Here is a 17,252-nt window from a genome sequence, read left to right on the forward strand (position 1 = left end):
AATTTCTCTAAAGCATTGTATATATATATATGCCAAGACCAGCTCGGTCGGGGAGACCCTAACCCAGTGGCGCTAGAGGAATTAAAGACACGCACACAGAAATATAGAGGTGTGAAGTGGGAAATCGGGTCTCACAGCCTTCAGAGCTGAGAGCCCCGAACAGAGATTTACCCACATATTTATTAACAGCAAGCCAGTCATTAGCATTGTTTCTATAGATATTAGATTAACTAAAAGTATCCCTTATGGGAAACGGGATTAACTAAAAGTATCTCTTATGGGAAACAAAGGGATGGGCCGAAATAAAGGGATGGGTTTGGCTAGTTACCTGCAGCAGGAGCATGTCCTTAAGGCACAGATCGCTCATGCTATTGTTTGTGGTTTAAGAACGCCTTTAAGCAGTTTTCCAGCCTGGGTGGGCCAGGTGTTTCTTGCCCTCATTCCAGTAAACCCACAGCCTTCCAGAGTGGGTGTCATGGCCATCATGAACATGTCGCAGTGCTGAACAGATTTTGTTTATGGCCAGTTTTGGGGCCAGTTTATGGCCAGATTTTGGGGGGCATGTTCCCAACATATATATATATATATATTTTTTTTTTTTTTTTTTGAGACGGAATTTCATTCTTGTCGCCCAAGCTAGAGTGCAGTGGCACGATCTTGGCTTACTGCAACCTCCACCTCCTGGGTTCAAGCAATTCTCCTGCCTCAGTCTCCCGAGTAGCTGGGATTAGAGGCGCCCACCACCACGCCCAGCTAATTTTTTTGTACTTTTAGTAGAGACAGGGTTTCACCGTGTTGGTCAGGCTGGTCTTGAACTCCTGACCTCAGGTGATCCACCTGCCTTGGCCTCCCAAAGTGCTGGGATTACAGGCGTGAGCCACTGCGCCAGACTTAAGGCATTATACTAATTTGTTCTCACATTGCTATAAATACCTGAGACTGGGTAATTTATAAAGAAAAGAGGTTTAATTCGTTCATGGTCCTGTAGGCTGTATAGTAAGCATGATGCTGGCATCTCCTAGGCTTCTGGGGAGGCTTCAGGAAACTTACAGTCATGGGGAGTATACTGGTTACAGGGCCAGAGCAGGAGCAAGAAGGAGAAGGGCGAAGTGCCATACACTTTTTAAAGCACCAGATCTCGACAGAACTCACTCACTATGGCAACGACAACATCGGGGGATGGTGCTAAACTGCTTAAGAGAAAACCACCCCCATGGTCCAGTCACCTCCCACCAGGTCTCACCACCAATATTGGTGATTACATTCCAGCGTGAGATGTGGGCAGGACGCACATCCAAACTGTATCAGGGGCCGGGTGCAGTGGCTTGTGCCTGTAATCCCAGCAATTTGGGAGGCCGAGGTGGGTGGATCACCTGAGGTCAGGAGTTTAAGACCAGCCTGGCCAACATAGTGAAAACCCATCTCTACTAAAAATAGAAAAATTAGCCGGGCGCAGTCGCTCTTGCCTGTAATCCCAGCATTTTGGGAGGCCGAGGTGGGCGGATCACCTGAGGTCAGAAATTTGAGACCAGCCTGGCCAACATGGCGAAACCCTGTCTCTACTAAAAAGTACAAAAATTAGCCAGGTGGTGGGCGCCTATAGTCCCAGCTACTCAGGAGCCTGAGGCAGGACAATCGCTTGGACCTGGGAGGCGGAGGTTGCAGTGAGCCGGGATCTGGCCACTGCACTCCAGCCTGGGCAACAAGAGCGGGACTCCATCTCAAAAAAAAAAAAAAAGAAAGAAAAAGTAAAATTAAAATTAGCCAGGTGTGGTGCTGCATGCCTGTAATCCCAGCTACTCATGAGGCTGAGGCAGCAGAATTGCTTGAACCTTGGAGGTGAAGGTTGCAGTGAGCTGAGATCAGACCACTTCACTCCAGCCTGGGTGACAGAGCGAGACTCTGTCTCAAAAAAAAAAAAAAAAAAAAAAAATTATATCAGAGTATATACCTGGAAAGGTAATTACTGAATAAAGGATTTGTCCCAAGACTTAATTTCAAGCTATGGAGTATTAAGGTGGCGTGGAATTGAATAGATAAAAGAAACAGACCTACACATATATGGAAGCTTGCTGGGTAACAGAGGCATATCAATAAAGAACTGTTCAACAAATTGTGCCCAGTAAGTTGAAATTCCCTGGGGATCAGAAGGAAATTGGATTCTGTCTTATCCTCTATACAAAAATCAACTCCCAGTTGATTAAATACAGTTGACCCTTGAACAACACAGATTTGAGATTTGCGATACTTAAACTAACAGATGAACTGTGTAGCCTAGAAAAAAAATTTTTAGTTTTTAATTTTTATTTTTTGTGGATACATAGTAGGTGTAGCCTAGAAATATTCAAAAAAATTAAAAAGTATGTCATGAACGGATAAAATATATGTGGATGTTAATCCATTTTATCGTTTGCAGAAAGACATAAGATATACACAAATCTATTATAAAAAGTTAAAATTTCACTGGGAGTCCGATGTGGGCAGATCACCTGAGGTCAGAAGTTCGAGACTATCCTGGCCAACATGGTGAAACCCTATCTCTATTAAAAATACAAAAATTAATGGGCCGGGCACGGTGTCTCATGCCTGTAATCCCAGCACTTTGGGAGGCCGAGGCGGTCGGATCACGAGGTCAGGAGATCGAGACCATCCTGGCTAACACGGTGAAACCCCGTCTCTACTAAAAAATACAAAAAGTTGGGTGCGGTGGCTCATGCCTGTAATCCTAGCACTTTGGGAGGCCAAGGCAGGTGGATTGCTTGAGCTCAGGAGTTCGAGACCAGCCTGGGCAACATGGTGAAACCCCGTCTCTACTAAAATACAAAAAAAAAAATTAGCCGGGCATGATGGCACACTCCTGTAATCCCAGCTACTAGGGAGGCTGAGGCAGGAGAATCACTTGAACCTGGGAGGCGGAGGTTGCAGTGAGCCAAGATCGTGCCATTGCACTCCAGCCTGGGTGACAGAGCGAGACCCCATCTCAAAAAATAAATAAATAAATAAATAAAATTAGCCGGGCATGGTGGCAGGCGCCTGTAGTCCCAGCTACTCGGGAGGCTGCGGCAGGAGAATGGCGTGAACCCAGGAGGCAGAGCTTGCAGTGAGCCGAGATCGCGCCACTGCACTGCAGCCTGGGTGACAGAGCAAGACTCCGTCTCAAAAAAAAAAAAAAACACCACAAAAAAAATTAGGCCAGGCACGGGGGCTCCCACCTGTAATCCTGGTACTTTGGGAGGCTGAGGTGGGTGGATCACCTGAGGTCAGGAGTTCGAGCCAGCCTGGCCAACGTGGTGAAACCTCTTCTCTACTAAAAATAAAAAAATTAGCCCTGCTTGGCCGGGTGTGGTGGCTCACGCCTGTAATCCCAACACTTTGGGAGGCCAAGGCAGGCAGATCATGAGGTCAGGAGTTCAAGACCAGCCTGACCAACATGGTGAAACCTGGTCTCTACTAAAAATACAAAAAATTAAGCATGGTGGCACACGCCTGTAATCCCAGCTACTCAGGAGTCTGAGGCAGGAGAATCGCTTGAACCCAGGAGGCAGAGGTTGCAGTGAGCCAAGATCACACCATTGCACTCCAGCCTGGGCAACAGAGCGAGACTCCACCTCAAAAAAAAAAAAAAAAATAGCCCTGCATGATGGTGAGTGCCTGTAATCCCAGCTACCTGGAGGCTGAGGCAGGAAAATCACTTGAACCCAGGCGGCAGAAGCTGCAGTGATCCGAGATCACACCACTGCACTCCAGCCTGGGCGACAGAGCAAGACCGTCTCAAAAAAAAAAAACAAAAAACAAAAAAAAACTAGGCCGGGCGTGGTGGCCCATGCCTGTAATCCCAGCACTTTTGGGAGGCCAAGGTGGGTGGATCACTTGAGGTCAGGAGTTTGAGTTCGAGACCAGCCTGGCCAACATGGTGACCCTGTCTCTACTAAAAATACAAAAATTAGCCGGGCATGGTGGTACATGCCTTTAATCACAGCTACTCAGGAGGCTGAGGCAGGAGAATAACTTGAACCTGGGAGGCAGAGATTGCAGTGAGCTGATGTTGCTCCACTGCACTCCAGCCTGGCCACAGAGTAAGGCTCTGTCTCAAAAAAAAAAAAAAACCAAAAACTAGCCAGGTGAGGTGGTGGGTGTCTATACTCCCAGCTACTTGTGAGGCTGAGGCAGAATCATTTGAACCCCGGGTAGCGAAGGTTGCAGTGAGCCAACATCATGCCATTGCACTCCAGCCTGGGCAAAAAAGCAAGACTGTCTCAAATAAAAAGTTAAAATTTATCAAAATTTACAAACACAAACTATACATGACGCCATTCTCAGTTATGAGAAATGTAAACAAAGACATACAGCATTAATCATAAAATTAACTGTAATAGGCCAGGCATGGTAGTTTATGCCTGTAATTCCAGGACTTTGGGAGGCCAAGGCAGGCGGATCACCTGAGGTTGGGAGTTGGAGACCAACCTGACCAACATGGAGAAACCCCGTCTCTACTAAAAATACAAAATTAGCTGGGCGTAGTGGCGCATGCCCGTAATCCCAGGTACTCGGGAGGCTGAGGCAGGAGAATTGCTTGAATCCAGGAGGCGGAGGTTGCAGCGAGCCGAGATCGCACCATCTCACTCCAGCCTAGGCAACAAGAGCGAAACTCTGTCTCAAAAAAAAAAAAAAAAAACTGTAATACATACTGTACTACTGTAATAATTTCATAGCCACCTCTTGTTGTTATTGCAATGAAGAAAGTGTTGCCAGAATCCACTTCAAAGCCATATGACACTAATCATCTCCAAGTGAGCAGTTTACTGGAATCTCTCCAGTAAATTACATATCACAGTACAAAGTGATCTCTTGAAGTTCTTGCGTTCTCATCGTTTTTACTACGATTCCATAAACCTTGAATGACCCTATGAGACCTATATGAAGTGCCATTAGTAATGTTAGAAGGGCTTCCAAGAACAAGAGAAAAGTCATGGCATTACAAGAAAACAAAAAGTTGAACTGCTTGATATGTACCATAGATTGGGGTCTGCAGCTATGGTTGCCCACCATTTCAAGATAAATGGGCCGGGCACGGTGGCTCACACCTATAATCCCAGCACTTTGGGAGGCCAAGGCAGGCAGATCATGGGGTCAGGAGTTCGAGACCAGCCTGGCCGACATGGTGAAACCCTGTCTCTACTAAAAATACAAAAAATTAGGAGTGGTGGCGGGCGCCTGTAATCCTAGCTACTCCGGAGGCTGAGGCAGGATAATTGCTTGAACCTGGGAGGTGGAGGTTGCAGTGAGCCGAATCACGCCATTGCATTGCAGCCTGAGCGAGAGACTGAGACTCCGTCTCAAAAGAAGAAAGATAAATGAATCTAGCATAAGGACTTGAAAAAAGAAAAGGAATTTTGCAAAGCCATCACCGTAGCTGTGCCAGCAAGTGCGAAAACTTAGTACTTTTTCCAAGGTATCTTTTTATCTCATATTGAAAATGCAGGGTTTTTTTTGTTTTTGTTTTGTTTTGTTTTGTTTTTGAGACAGAGTCTTGCTCTGTCGCCAGGCTGGAGTGCGGTGGCACGATCTTGGCTCACTGCAACCTCTGCCTCCCGGGTTTAAGCAGTTCCCCTGCGTCAGCCTCCCAAGTAGCTGGGACTACCACCGCACCCGGCTAATTTTTTGCATTTTAGTAGAGACAGGGTTTCACCATGTTGGCCAGGATGGTCACAATCTCCTGAACTCGTGATCTGCCTGCTTCGGCCTCCCAACGTGCTGGGATTACAGGTGTGAGCCACCATGCCTGGCCAAAAATGCAGTTTTTATGTGGATGCAGGATTGCCTTCAAAAAGCATACCTGTCCAGGCGTGGTGGCTCACGCCTGTAATCCCAACACTTTGGGAGGCCGAGGTGGGTAGATCACCTGAGGTCAGGAGATTGTGACCAGCCTGGCCTGCATGATGAAACACTGTCTCTACTAAAAATGCAAAAATTAGCTGGGCATGGTGGTAGGTACCTGTAATCCCAGCTACTCGGAAGGCTAAGGCAGGGAGAGTTGCTTGAGCCTGGGAGGCAGAGCTTACAGTGAGCCGAGATCGTACCACTGCACTCCAGCCTGGGCAACAAAGCGAGACTCCGTCTAAAAAAAAAAAAAAAGAAAGGCCAGCTCAATGGCTCACGCCTGTAATCCCATCACTTTGGGAGGCCGAGGCAGGCGATCACTTGAAGTCAGTAGTTCAAGACCAGCCTGGTCAACATGGTGAAACCTGTCTCTATTAAAAACACAAAAAAATAGCCAGGCGTGGTGGCGGGTGCCTGTAGTCTCAGCTCTTCAGGAAGCTGAGGCAGGAGAAATCGCTTGAACCCAGGAGGTGGAGGCTGCAGTGAGCTGAGATCACGCCACTGCACTCCAGCCTCAGCGGCAGAGTGAAACTCAGTCTCAAAAAAAAAACAGAAAAAGAAAAAATCAAGATAAAAGGAGAAGCTTCTGCCAACCAAGAGGCAGTAGACAAGTTCCCAGATGCTATTAAGAAAATCATTAGCAGCCGGACACAGTGGCTCATGCCTGTAATCCCAGCACTTTGGGAGGCTGAGGAGGGTGGATCATGAGGTCAAGAGATCGAGACCATCCTGGCCAACATGGTGAAACCCCGCCTCTACTAAAAATACAAAAATTAGCAGACCCTGGTGGCCCGGAGGTTGCAGTGAGGCGAGATCATGCCATTGCACTCCAGCCTGGGCTACAAGAGTAAGATGCCATCTCAAAAAAAAAAAAAAAAAATTAGCTGGGCGTAGTGGTGTGACCCTGTAATCCCAGCTACTTGGGAGGCTGAGGCAGGAGAATCGCTTGAACCCAGGAGGTAGGGTTGCAGCGAGCCGAGATCGTGCCACTGCACTCCAGCCTGGTTGACGGAATGAGACTCTGACTCAAAAAAGAAAGAATAAAAGTGAAGTAAGCCAGACACAAATGGACATATATTTTATGATTCCACTAGTATGAGGAACCTGGAATAGACAAATTCATACAGGCAGAAAGTAGAATATTGGTTATTAGGGGTTGGAGGGAGGATGGAATAGAGTTTTTCTCTAATAGGGTCAGTTATTCTGTCTGGGAGGATGAAAAAGATGTGGAGATGGATGGATACTGGTGATGGTTGTACAACAATGTGAATGTACTTTGATGTCACTGAACTGTCCAGACCACTTAAAATGGTTTAAAAGGTAAATATTATGGTATATGCATTTTACCACAATTTTTCAAAAAAAAAATTAGTCATATGTGTATCTATTTCTACACTCTATTACGTTGTTCTACATTTATTTTGTGTAGCTAGTATCACATTGTCCTGATTACAATACATTTACAGTAAGTCTTGAAATTAGATAAATCCTCCAATTTTTTTTTAGTTTTTTTTTTTGAGACGGAGTCTTGCTCTGTCGCCCAAGATGGAGTGCAGTGGCGTGATCTCGGCTCACTGCAACCTCTGCCTCCCGGGTTCATGCCATTCTCCTGCCTCAGCCTCCCGAGTAGCTGGGACTACAGGCACCCACCACCATGCCCGGCTATTTTTTCTATTTTTAGAAGAGACGGGGTTTCACCGTGTTAGCCAGGATGGTCTCAATCTTCTGATCTCGTGATCCACCTGCCTCGGCCTCCCAAAGTGCTGGGATTACAGGCGTGAGCCACCATGCCTGGCCTTAGTTTTTATCTTTCCGTAGCAATTTGTGAATTATCTTGGCATTTTCTCAAAAAAAAGAAAAAAAAACTCTGTTGGTACTTGAGATTGTGTTAGATCTATAGATCAGTTTGAGGGAAAATTGCAATCACCAACTTTTTTTTTTTTTTTTTTTTTTTAAGACACAGAATCTTCCTCTGTTTGCCCAGGCTGGAGTGCAATGGCTTACTGTCAGCCTTGACCTCCTAGGTTTAAGCAGTCTTCCCACTTTAGCCTCTTCAGTAGCTGGGACTACAAGTGTAAGCCATCACACCTGGCTAGTTTTTAAAAATTTTTTGCAAAGATGGGGTCTGACTATGTTGCCTCGGTTGGTCTCCAACCTCTGGGCTCAAGTGATCCTCCTGCCTCAGCCTCCCAAAGTGCTGGGATTACAGGTGAAAGCTGCCAAGCCTGGACAGAAATTGCCATCTTAATGACATTCAGTGTTTAATTCCATGGACATCCATGGACATGGTATGTCACTGCATTTATTTTAGGTTATCTTTGATTTTTCTTTTTTTTTTTTTAATGGAGCCTTGCTCTGTCACCTAGGCTAAAGTGCAGTAGTGCGATCTTGGCTCACTGCAACCTCCACCTCCCGGGCTCAAGTGATTCTCCTGCCTCAGCCTCCCCAGTAGCTGAGGTTACAGGTGCCTGGCACCATGCCTGGCTAATTTTTATATTTTAGTAGAGTTGGAGTTTCACCATGTTGGCCAGGCTGGTCTCAAACTCCTGACCTCAAGTGATCCACCTACTTCGGCCTCCCAAAGTGCTGGAATTACAGGCATGAGCCACCGCACCTGGCCTTTTTTTTTTTTTTAAATTCATTGTTTTGTTTATACTCTTATGTACTGCATGTATTTGGTTAGATTTATATTTTGGTTTTCTTTTAAATTTATACTTTATTATATTTATACATGTATAAAGAAATTATATTTCTGTATTGTTTGATTTATATCTAAGCATTTAATGCTTTTCTTGTTTTTTTGTTTTTGTTTTTGTTTGAGATGGAGTCTCATTCTGTTGCCCAGGCTGGAGTGTTTTTTTTTGAGATGGAGTCTCATTCTGTTGTCCAGCCAAGATGGAACCATCTTGGCTCAATTCAACCTCCACCTCCTGGGTTCAAGCGATTCTCCTGCCTCAGCTTCCTGAGAAGCTGGGACTACAGGTGTGTGCCACCACACCCAGCTAATTTTTGTATTTTGTATTTTAAGTAGAGACGGGGTTTCACCATGTTCACCAGGCTGGTCTCAAACTCCTGACCTTAGGTGATCCGCCCGCCTCATCCTCCCACAGTGTTGGGATTATAGGAGTGAGTCACCCTGCCTGGCTACTTTTCTTCTGTTTAAGTAGCATTGTTTAATTTTGATTTCAGTTTTCTCATTGATAGAACATACAAATACAGTTGAATTTGACCTTGGATTTTGCAACATTGTTGTGTATTTCACTAATTGTAGTACTTTCTCTTTTGTAGAGTCTTTGGGTGTTTTTATATAGACAATCACACAATGTGTGAGTAGAGATAGTTTGTAATTCTTCCTTTTCAATATTGTTTTCTTTTTCTGGGCTTTTTGCACTGGCTAGGACCTCTGTTATGATACTGAACATATATGATGAAAGCATATGTTTGCCTTGTCCTTAATAATAGGGAAACTTTATACATTTTAACCTGTACATATGAGGCAAATCAAATATCTGGGAAACTTCCTGCCTGGTCATTGCCAGTACATTTGCTTATGTTTATTTTATAGACAATTTCCAGAGTTTTTAGTTGTACTTAGTAAAATGAGAGGTAGATATGCATCTGTTCGATTTTTGTGTGGAACAAGAATCACCTGTATTATTTTTTAAGTAAAATGCTTTGTTTAAAAATATGGAACACTTCACAAGTTTGCATATCATTCTTGCACCAGGGCCATGCTCATCTCTGTATTGTTCCAATTTTAGTATATGTGCTGCTGAATCAAGCACATCTTTTATTTTTTTTAATGTTTTTGTTTGATTTTGATTTCTATTTTGATAAGCTTCCCCTTTGCCTCTCCTTTTAGCACTCTTTGATGTCATTACATTGTCTTCTGGTTTGCACTGTTTTGGATATGAGATCTAAACGTTTTTTTGTTTTGTTTTTGTTTTTTTAAGAAACGGGTCTTGCTATGTTGCCCAGGCTGGTCTTGAACTCCTGGGCTCAAACAGTCCTCCTGCGTCGGCCACACAAAGTGCTGGGATTACAGGCATGAGCCACTGTGCTCGGCCCCTTTTTATAACGTGTGTTTTCTCTTTAGCTGCTGCTTTTTTGTTTATTTTATTTATTTATTTATTTATTTATTTATTTATTTATTTATTTGTCCTCCCAGGCTGGAGTGCAGTGGTGCGATCTCAGCTCACTGCAAGCTCTCGGGTTCACACCATTCTCCTGCCTCAGCCTCCCGAGTAGCTGGGACTACAGGCACCCACCACCACGCCTGGCTAATTTCTTTTTTATTTTTAGTAGAGTCGGGGTTTTGCCGTGTTAGCCAGGATGGTCACAATCTCCTGACCTTGTGATCCACCCACCTCGGCCTCCCAAAGTGCTGGGATTACAGGCGTGAGCCACTGTGCCCAGCCTCTTTAGCTTCTTTTGTTTTCTTCATCAGTAGTTTTTAACAAGTTTATTATGATATACTGGACCTTGTTTTATTTATCCTGCCTATGGTTTGCTTACTTTCTTCTAACTGAGGTTATGCTTTTTATCATTTTGGGAAACTTTTTAGCCATAATTCTCAATTTTTTTCATTGTGAATTTTTTATTTTGTGAATGTTACATCATTGTATATCTGGTTTTTGTTGTTTTCCTTTACAAGTGTCCAGTTGTTTTAGTAGTAAGTTTTCTCCTTTCCCGGGATTCTAAGATTCTGTTAGCATTATATTCTTTACATAATTTATTCTTTTATCTCTATCAGTTTGTGTTGTTTCTATTGCTGTCTTCAAGTTCACTGATCTCCAGTGCCTTATTTGCTGTTAAGTACTCTCCAGTTTTTCATTTCAGATTTCGTATTTATCAATTCTCAATATTCCTTTTGTTGTTCTTCCTCTCCTCATTATCTTTGTATTTTCTTCTAAATTCCTGATTTATGCTTGTAGAGTGGTATTTTAAAGTTATTTTCTATCTTTGTGATTTCTGTTTCTGTTGCTGTTTCTACTGAATGATTTTTTCCCCTGGTTCACATTTTCCTGCATTTTGGCATATGTAGGAATTTATTATTGGATGCAAGACATTGTGATGTCGCATTATTGTATGTCTGGTTTTTGTTGGTTTCCTTTACAAATATTCAGTTTTATTTTGGTAGGCAGTTAAGTTACTTATGGATCAGTTTGGATTCTCATATTGTTTTTAAACTTAGCTAAGGCTAGTCTTTTTTTTTTTTCTTTTTTTTTTTTTTTCTTTTTGAGACGGAGTTTTGCTCTTGTCACCCAGGCTGGAGTGCAGTGGCGCTATCTGGGCTCACCACAACCTCCGCCTCCCAGGTTCAAGCGATTCCCCTGCCTCAGCCTCCCGAGTAGCTGGGACTACAGGCTTGTACCACCACACCCGCCTAATTTTGTGTTTTTAGTAGAGACGGGGTTTCTCCATGTTGGTCAGGCTGGTCTTGAACTCCCGACCTCAGGTGATCCGCCTGTCTCGGCCTCCCAAAGTGCTGGGATTACAGGCGTGAGCCACTGCGCCCCACCAGTGAAGGCTAGTCTTTCTTTCAGGATAATTAAGCCCTCTAACAGTGGATAACATTACCCTCTGGGCTTGCTGTTTAATGTCCCCTATTGTTGAACAATGTCTTTCTACTTTGCCTAATGGAATGAGTATCTGCCATCATGTGTGAGTTGTGTGAATTGCTCAGGTTACAGTTTTCTGGTAGTTCCTTGTTCAGCCATATGGAATTTCACCTTTCACATGCACAACGTAGTGTTTAGCAGTATACTAAAAGAGACACCCATAGTTAGATTTCTAGAGTTATAATTCTCCATAGCTTTTTCCATTCTGATACTCATTTCCACAAATTCCAGCTATCTCAGTCCCTCTGTACTCTGATATATCCCTTTTCAGCTCATCAGTTTGGCCATTCTCTGCTTGGTTTCTACTTCTGCACCACAGTCATTCTTAGAAAGGCAAGGTGGAGGCTGGGCGTGATGGCTCACGCCTGTAATCCCAACACTTTGGGAAGCTGAGGTGGGCAGATCACCTGAGATCAGGAGTTCAAGACCATCCTGGACAGCATGGTGAAACGCTGTCTGTACTACAAATACAAAAAAAATAAGCTGGGTGTGGTGGCACATGCCTGGAATCCCAGCTACTCAGGAGGCTGAGGTAGGAGAATCTCTTGAACCTAGGAGGCGGAGGTTGCAGTGAGCCGAGATCACACCACTGCACTCCAGCCTGGGAGACAGAGCAAGACTCCGTCTCAAAAAAGGAAAAAAAAAAAAAAAAGGAAAAGGAAAGAAAAAAAAAAAGGAAGGAAGGAGGGAAGGTGGGTGGGAGGGAAGGAAGGAAAGGAAAGGCAAGGTGGGGCTGGGCACAGTGGCTCATGCCTGTAATCCCAGCACTTTGGGTGGGCGGATTACCTGATGTTAGGAGTTTGAGACCAGCCTGGCCAACATGGTGAAACTAAAAACTGTCTCTACTAAAAATACAAAAATTATCCAGATGTGGTTACAGGCGCCTGTAATCCCAGCTACTCAGGAGGCTGAGGCAGGAGAATCGCTTGAACCCAGGAAGCAGAAGTTGCAGTGAGATGAGATCATGCCACTGCACTCCAGCCTGGGCAACAGAGCGAGACTCCATCTCAAAAAAACAAAAAAAGAAAAAAGAAAGGCAAGATGGTTGTGTGACTCACCGCATTTTTTTCAGATTTCTCAGGGATAACAGTGCTGCATTAACTGTTGTCCAGTATCTGATAATAATTGTCTTTTAAAATTTTCTCATTGCCGGGCACGGTGGCTCATGCCTATAATCCCAGCACTTGGGAGGCCGAGGCAGGTGGATCACTTGAGGTCAAGAGTTGAAGACCAGCCTAGCCAACATGGCAAAACCCCGTCTCTACTAAAAATACAAAACTGGTGGCGTGCCCCTGTAATATCAGCTACTCGGGAGGCTGAGGCAGGAGAATTGCTTGAACCCAGAAAGCGGAGGTTGCCTTGAGCCAAGATTGTGCCCCTGCACTCCAGCCTGGGTGACAGAGAAAGATTCCGACTCAAAAAATAAAATAAAATAAAATTTTCTCTAAGTATCTAGTAGACTACCATATTTCTATTACTTCTTGTCAGGAGAAGTCTGGTACCAGTTATTTAAACATGGCCAGATAAGGAAGTCCCCATATCTCTTTTTTTAATTGCTATGGTTTTTTTTTTTTAAGTAGACAATTATTTGTAGGAAAACTTTTTTTTCACAATAAAATTATCTTTAAACTTCTCTTTCTAGCTTTAATGAAGCACCAGTTGAGATTCCCAGTCCTTCTGAAACCCCAGCTAAACCTTCTGAACCTGAAAGTACCTTGCAGCCTGTGCTTTCTCTCATCCCAAGGGAAAAGAAGCCCCCACGTCCCCCAAAGAAGAAGTATCAGAAAGCAGGGCTGTATTCTGACGTTTACAAAACTACAGAGTAAGTAGTAGTACCTATTAGCTAACATCCCTTTTTCTTCCACATTTGGAAAAATACTTTGACTATCAAAAAACAATATAGATTCTTTTGTGTTTCATAAGCGTGATGATTGTGTTTTTGCGCTCATGTATGAGGTATGCCTCCCTCAAACTTTGTGTCAAGGTCAATACATTACCCTTTCTGATGTGGGGGGAAATCAGTACAAAAGTAATATGCACAAATATCAGTGTTCACTGTACTACTGTACTGTCTTATGTTGTATGAGACTAATTGTCTTTCTGATCGTTATCTTCTCTCTGCCTTTCTAGATTGAGATTCTAATGATGCTTTTCTTTTCTTTTTTTGTTTTTTTTTTTTTTTTTTGAGACGGAGTCTCGCCCTGTCGCCCAGGCTGGAGTGCAGTGGTGCGATCTTGGCTCACTGCAAACTCTGCCTCCGGGGTTCACGCCATTCTCCTACCTCAGCCTCCTGAGTAGCTGGGACTACAGGGCCCGCCATCACGCCCAGCTAATTTTGTGTATTTTTAGTAGAGACGGGGTTTCACCATGTTAGCCAGGATGGTCTAGATCTCCTGACCTCGTGATCCACCTGCCTCAGCCTCCCAAAGTGCTGGGATTACAGGCGTGAACCACCGTGCCTGGCCCTAATGATGCTTTTCTTATTAACTTAAGCAATAAATGGCTCTGTGTAACTAAAATGATATTGGTGACTTCATTTTTTATATTGGTGACTTCATTTTTCACTGATTGGACCCTGTGTTCCATGAGCTGTGTCAGATGAATAAAATATTTGCCTTGCTTTTAAGAACTTTGTATTGTCTTGGCAGAGTACAATTTAATAAGCACTCTAATTGAGAATTTTTAAAGCATCAAAGGGATAGCAAATTATCATCAATTAAGAAATATTTTCTGGTTGAGTTAGGATTTAGAGGTATGGTAGTAGTTTACCAGATGGAGAAGGATATTCCAGTCAGAACAGCATGTAAAAAGGATACAAAGATTTTTCATATATCAAAACAACTTGAAAGTTTAGGGCTTCTGAAATGTAGTGGCCCTGTGGTAAATAAGCATTATATGATAAGGAACATATAACCATGGACTTTGAGATATTTAGTTAACTTTAAGATATTTGGTTTTGGATGGGAGTGGTGGCTCACACCTATAATCCCAACACTTTGGGAGGCCAAGGCAGGTGGATCACCTGAGGTTGGGAGTTTGAGACCAGCCTGACCAACATGGAGAAACCCCGTTTCTACTAAAAATACAAAATTAGCCGAGTGTGGTGGCACATGCCTGTAATCCCAGCTACTTGGGAGGCTGAGGCAGGAGAATCGCTTGAACCTGGGAGGCGGAGGTTGCAGTGAGCCGAGATCGCGCCATTGCACTCCAGCCTGGGCAGCAAGAGCAAAACTCCATCTCAAAAAAAAAGAAATTTTTTTTAATGCTATTTTGCTATAGGAAATAAAAAATGAGTTTGGGGGATGGATGTGAAAGGTATAGGTTTGTTTAAGATAACTCCAGCAGCAGGGTGGAAAATAAATGGAATGAATTACTAGTGGCAAAAACTCTCACCTCACAGTTTCTATCAAAAAGTCATGAATATCTGAATTTACACAAAAAGAAGAATAAGATTGAAAGAGGAAACGTTAGATTTTAGAGGTACATCTCATTTGGTGGTGTTAAAGTAATTGACATGTAAACCATACCACTTTATTTTGCATTTAAAAGATTTTTATTGATTTGTCACTGAGGTAGATATCACAAAATTTTTATACTCTGAACGTGCTTCTTAGGTCATGAAAACATTTTACTAATGAAGCTTAAGTTTAGCTAATTATAATAATAAATCATCTCAAATAACCAAGACTTTAAAAAGATAGGCACTTAACTATTTTTTTTAATTTAAGAGAAGTTGTGAAGTATGTAGTTCAAAGTTCATAATGGTACCTTCACAATGTCTTCGGGGACCTAGGCTCCTTTTTCTCCCTTCTATCTCAGCACTAATTATGCATTCCTAAGATTCCCTCATGTTCCAAGATAGTTACTAGAGTCCAGCCATTTGATGTTTGTTACAGACAGAAAAGAGGAGGAAAAGCATGCTCCTTCTTTGTTTTTTGTTTTCTGGTTTGTTTGTTTGTTGCGATGGAGTTTCACTCTTGTTGCCCAGGCTGGAGTGCAATGGCACGATCTCGGCTCACTGCAACCTCTGCCTTCCGGGTTCAAGCGATTCTCCTGCCTCAGCCTCCCAAGTAGCTGGTATTACAGGCATCCACCACCGTGCCCAGCTAATTGTTTGTAATTTTAGTAGAGATGGGCTTTCACCATGTTGGCCAGACTGGTCTTGAATTCCTGACCTCAGGTGATCCGCCCTCCTCTGCCTCCCAGAGTGCTAGGATTACAGGCGTGAGCCACCGTGCCTGGCCCATGCTCCTTCTTTGTAAGAAAATTTCAAACCCGCATTTATATAAATTGGCTAGAATTTAAATTGCATAGCCACACTTTAGCCATAAGACAGGTTGCGGAAATAATGGTCATTACTCTAGGTGTTAATAGCTGTTAAGGAAAAAAAAAAAAATCAACATTCTGTAGGAAATGAGAAAGTAGAAATACACTTTGGGACACATCTAATTCAGTCATAATTTTGGAACAGAGTCTGCTAAATAGAGCAGAAATATAATTATCAACTTTTCTGCTAAATAAAATTCAAGTTTTATTTCTTGCTTAGGGAAAACCTCTCAGACTGTGTTTTTCCTCTGCTGTCACATCACAATAATCATCAACAAAGAAGTCTGTAAGAGCAAACTGCTGGTTTAAAAAAAAAACATTTTTTTAAATAAAATTAAAAAAAAAAAAAACACAGAAGACTTCTGTAACCAAAGGTATGAGGGTTTTCCCATACACCAAGCAATAGGCAGCAGCTGGGTGTCCTCAATTCAATTCCGTCACTGTTTTCCTGGATATAGGGTCAGATCCTATAGGTTGGGTGCTCACTTCCCAAGACCGCCACCCTCCCTTTAGACCAGTCACAACTCTGGCTCTCTAGAACTTCTGACCAACCAGCTTCAAGTTGGGGTTTCCACAACCCCCTCTTTGGGTTTGATTAATTTGCTGGAATGGCTCACAAAACTCAAGGAAACATGTACTTCCATTTACTAGTTTGTTATAAAGGATATTACAGAAGCTATAGATGAAGACATATACTGGGGAAGGAGCATAGAGCTTTCATTCCCTCCTTGGGCGCACTACCCTCCAGGAACCTCCACATGTTCAGCTATCCAGAAACTCTCTGAACCTTTCTTTTTGAGTTTTGTTTTTTGTGGTTTTGTTTGTTTTTTTGAGATGGAGTTTCGCTCTTGTCAACCAGGCTGGAGTGCAGTGGTATGATCTTGGCTCACTGCAGGCTCTGCCTCCTAGGTTCAAGTGATTCTCCTGCCTCAGCCTCCAGAGTAGCTGGGATTACAGGCACCTGTCACCACACCCAGCTAAATTTTTTTTTTTTTTTTTTTTTTTGAGACGGAGTCGTGCTCTGTTGCCCAAGCTGGGGTGCAGTGGCAAGATCTTGGCTCACTGCAACCTCCACCTCCTGGGTTCAAGCAGTTCTCCTGCCTCAGCCTCCTGAGTAGCTGGGACTACAGGCACACACCGCCATGCCCGGCCAATTTTTTGTATTTTAGTAGAGACGGGGTTTCACCGTGTTGCCCAGTCTGGTTGCGAACTCGAGCTCAGGCAGTCCGCCCACCTCAGCCTCCCAAAGTGCTGGGATTACAGGAGTGAGCCACAGCGCCCGGCCTCTTTTTGAGTTTTTATGGAAGCTTCATAGGCGTCAATGACAGCCATGTAGAAATGTGATTGAACAAAATGTAGAGGATGTAAACCCAGCATGTCCTGTCTAGACTTCTTGGCCTCTCTGTGTCACATTCCTTTCTCTAG

General features: G+C 43.5%; 1 protein-coding gene and 2 non-coding genes across 7 annotated transcripts in view; 2 read left to right on the plus strand and 1 right to left on the minus strand.

The window, feature by feature from the left end:
• The window catches only part of ASH1L (ASH1 like histone lysine methyltransferase), a 230,256-nt gene that overhangs the window by 137,742 nt on the left and 75,262 nt on the right, over window positions 1-17,252 (plus strand). For 3 of the 5 annotated variants that reach the window (XM_063694310.1, XM_063694311.1, XM_055361470.2), the window contains exon 6: window positions 13,144-13,323. The exons of the other annotated variants lie outside the window; for them this stretch is intronic. In XM_063694310.1, the coding sequence (XP_063550380.1) occupies window positions 13,144-13,323 (180 nt within the window). The remainder of the gene's footprint in view (window positions 1-13,143; window positions 13,324-17,252) is intronic. 5 annotated transcript variants of the gene reach the window in all.
• Window positions 9,562-9,665, minus strand: LOC115932178 (U6 spliceosomal RNA). The gene has a single exon (XR_004068499.1). It is a non-coding gene; the product is annotated as a U6 spliceosomal RNA (small nuclear RNA).
• On the plus strand, window positions 13,405-13,509 carry LOC115932501 (small nucleolar RNA U13). Its single transcript, XR_004068778.1, has one exon. It is a non-coding gene; the product is annotated as a small nucleolar RNA U13 (small nucleolar RNA).

Source organism: Gorilla gorilla, chromosome 1, assembly GCF_029281585.2.
Source record: "Gorilla gorilla gorilla isolate KB3781 chromosome 1, NHGRI_mGorGor1-v2.1_pri, whole genome shotgun sequence".
Lineage (NCBI taxonomy): Eukaryota > Metazoa > Chordata > Mammalia > Primates > Hominidae > Gorilla > Gorilla gorilla.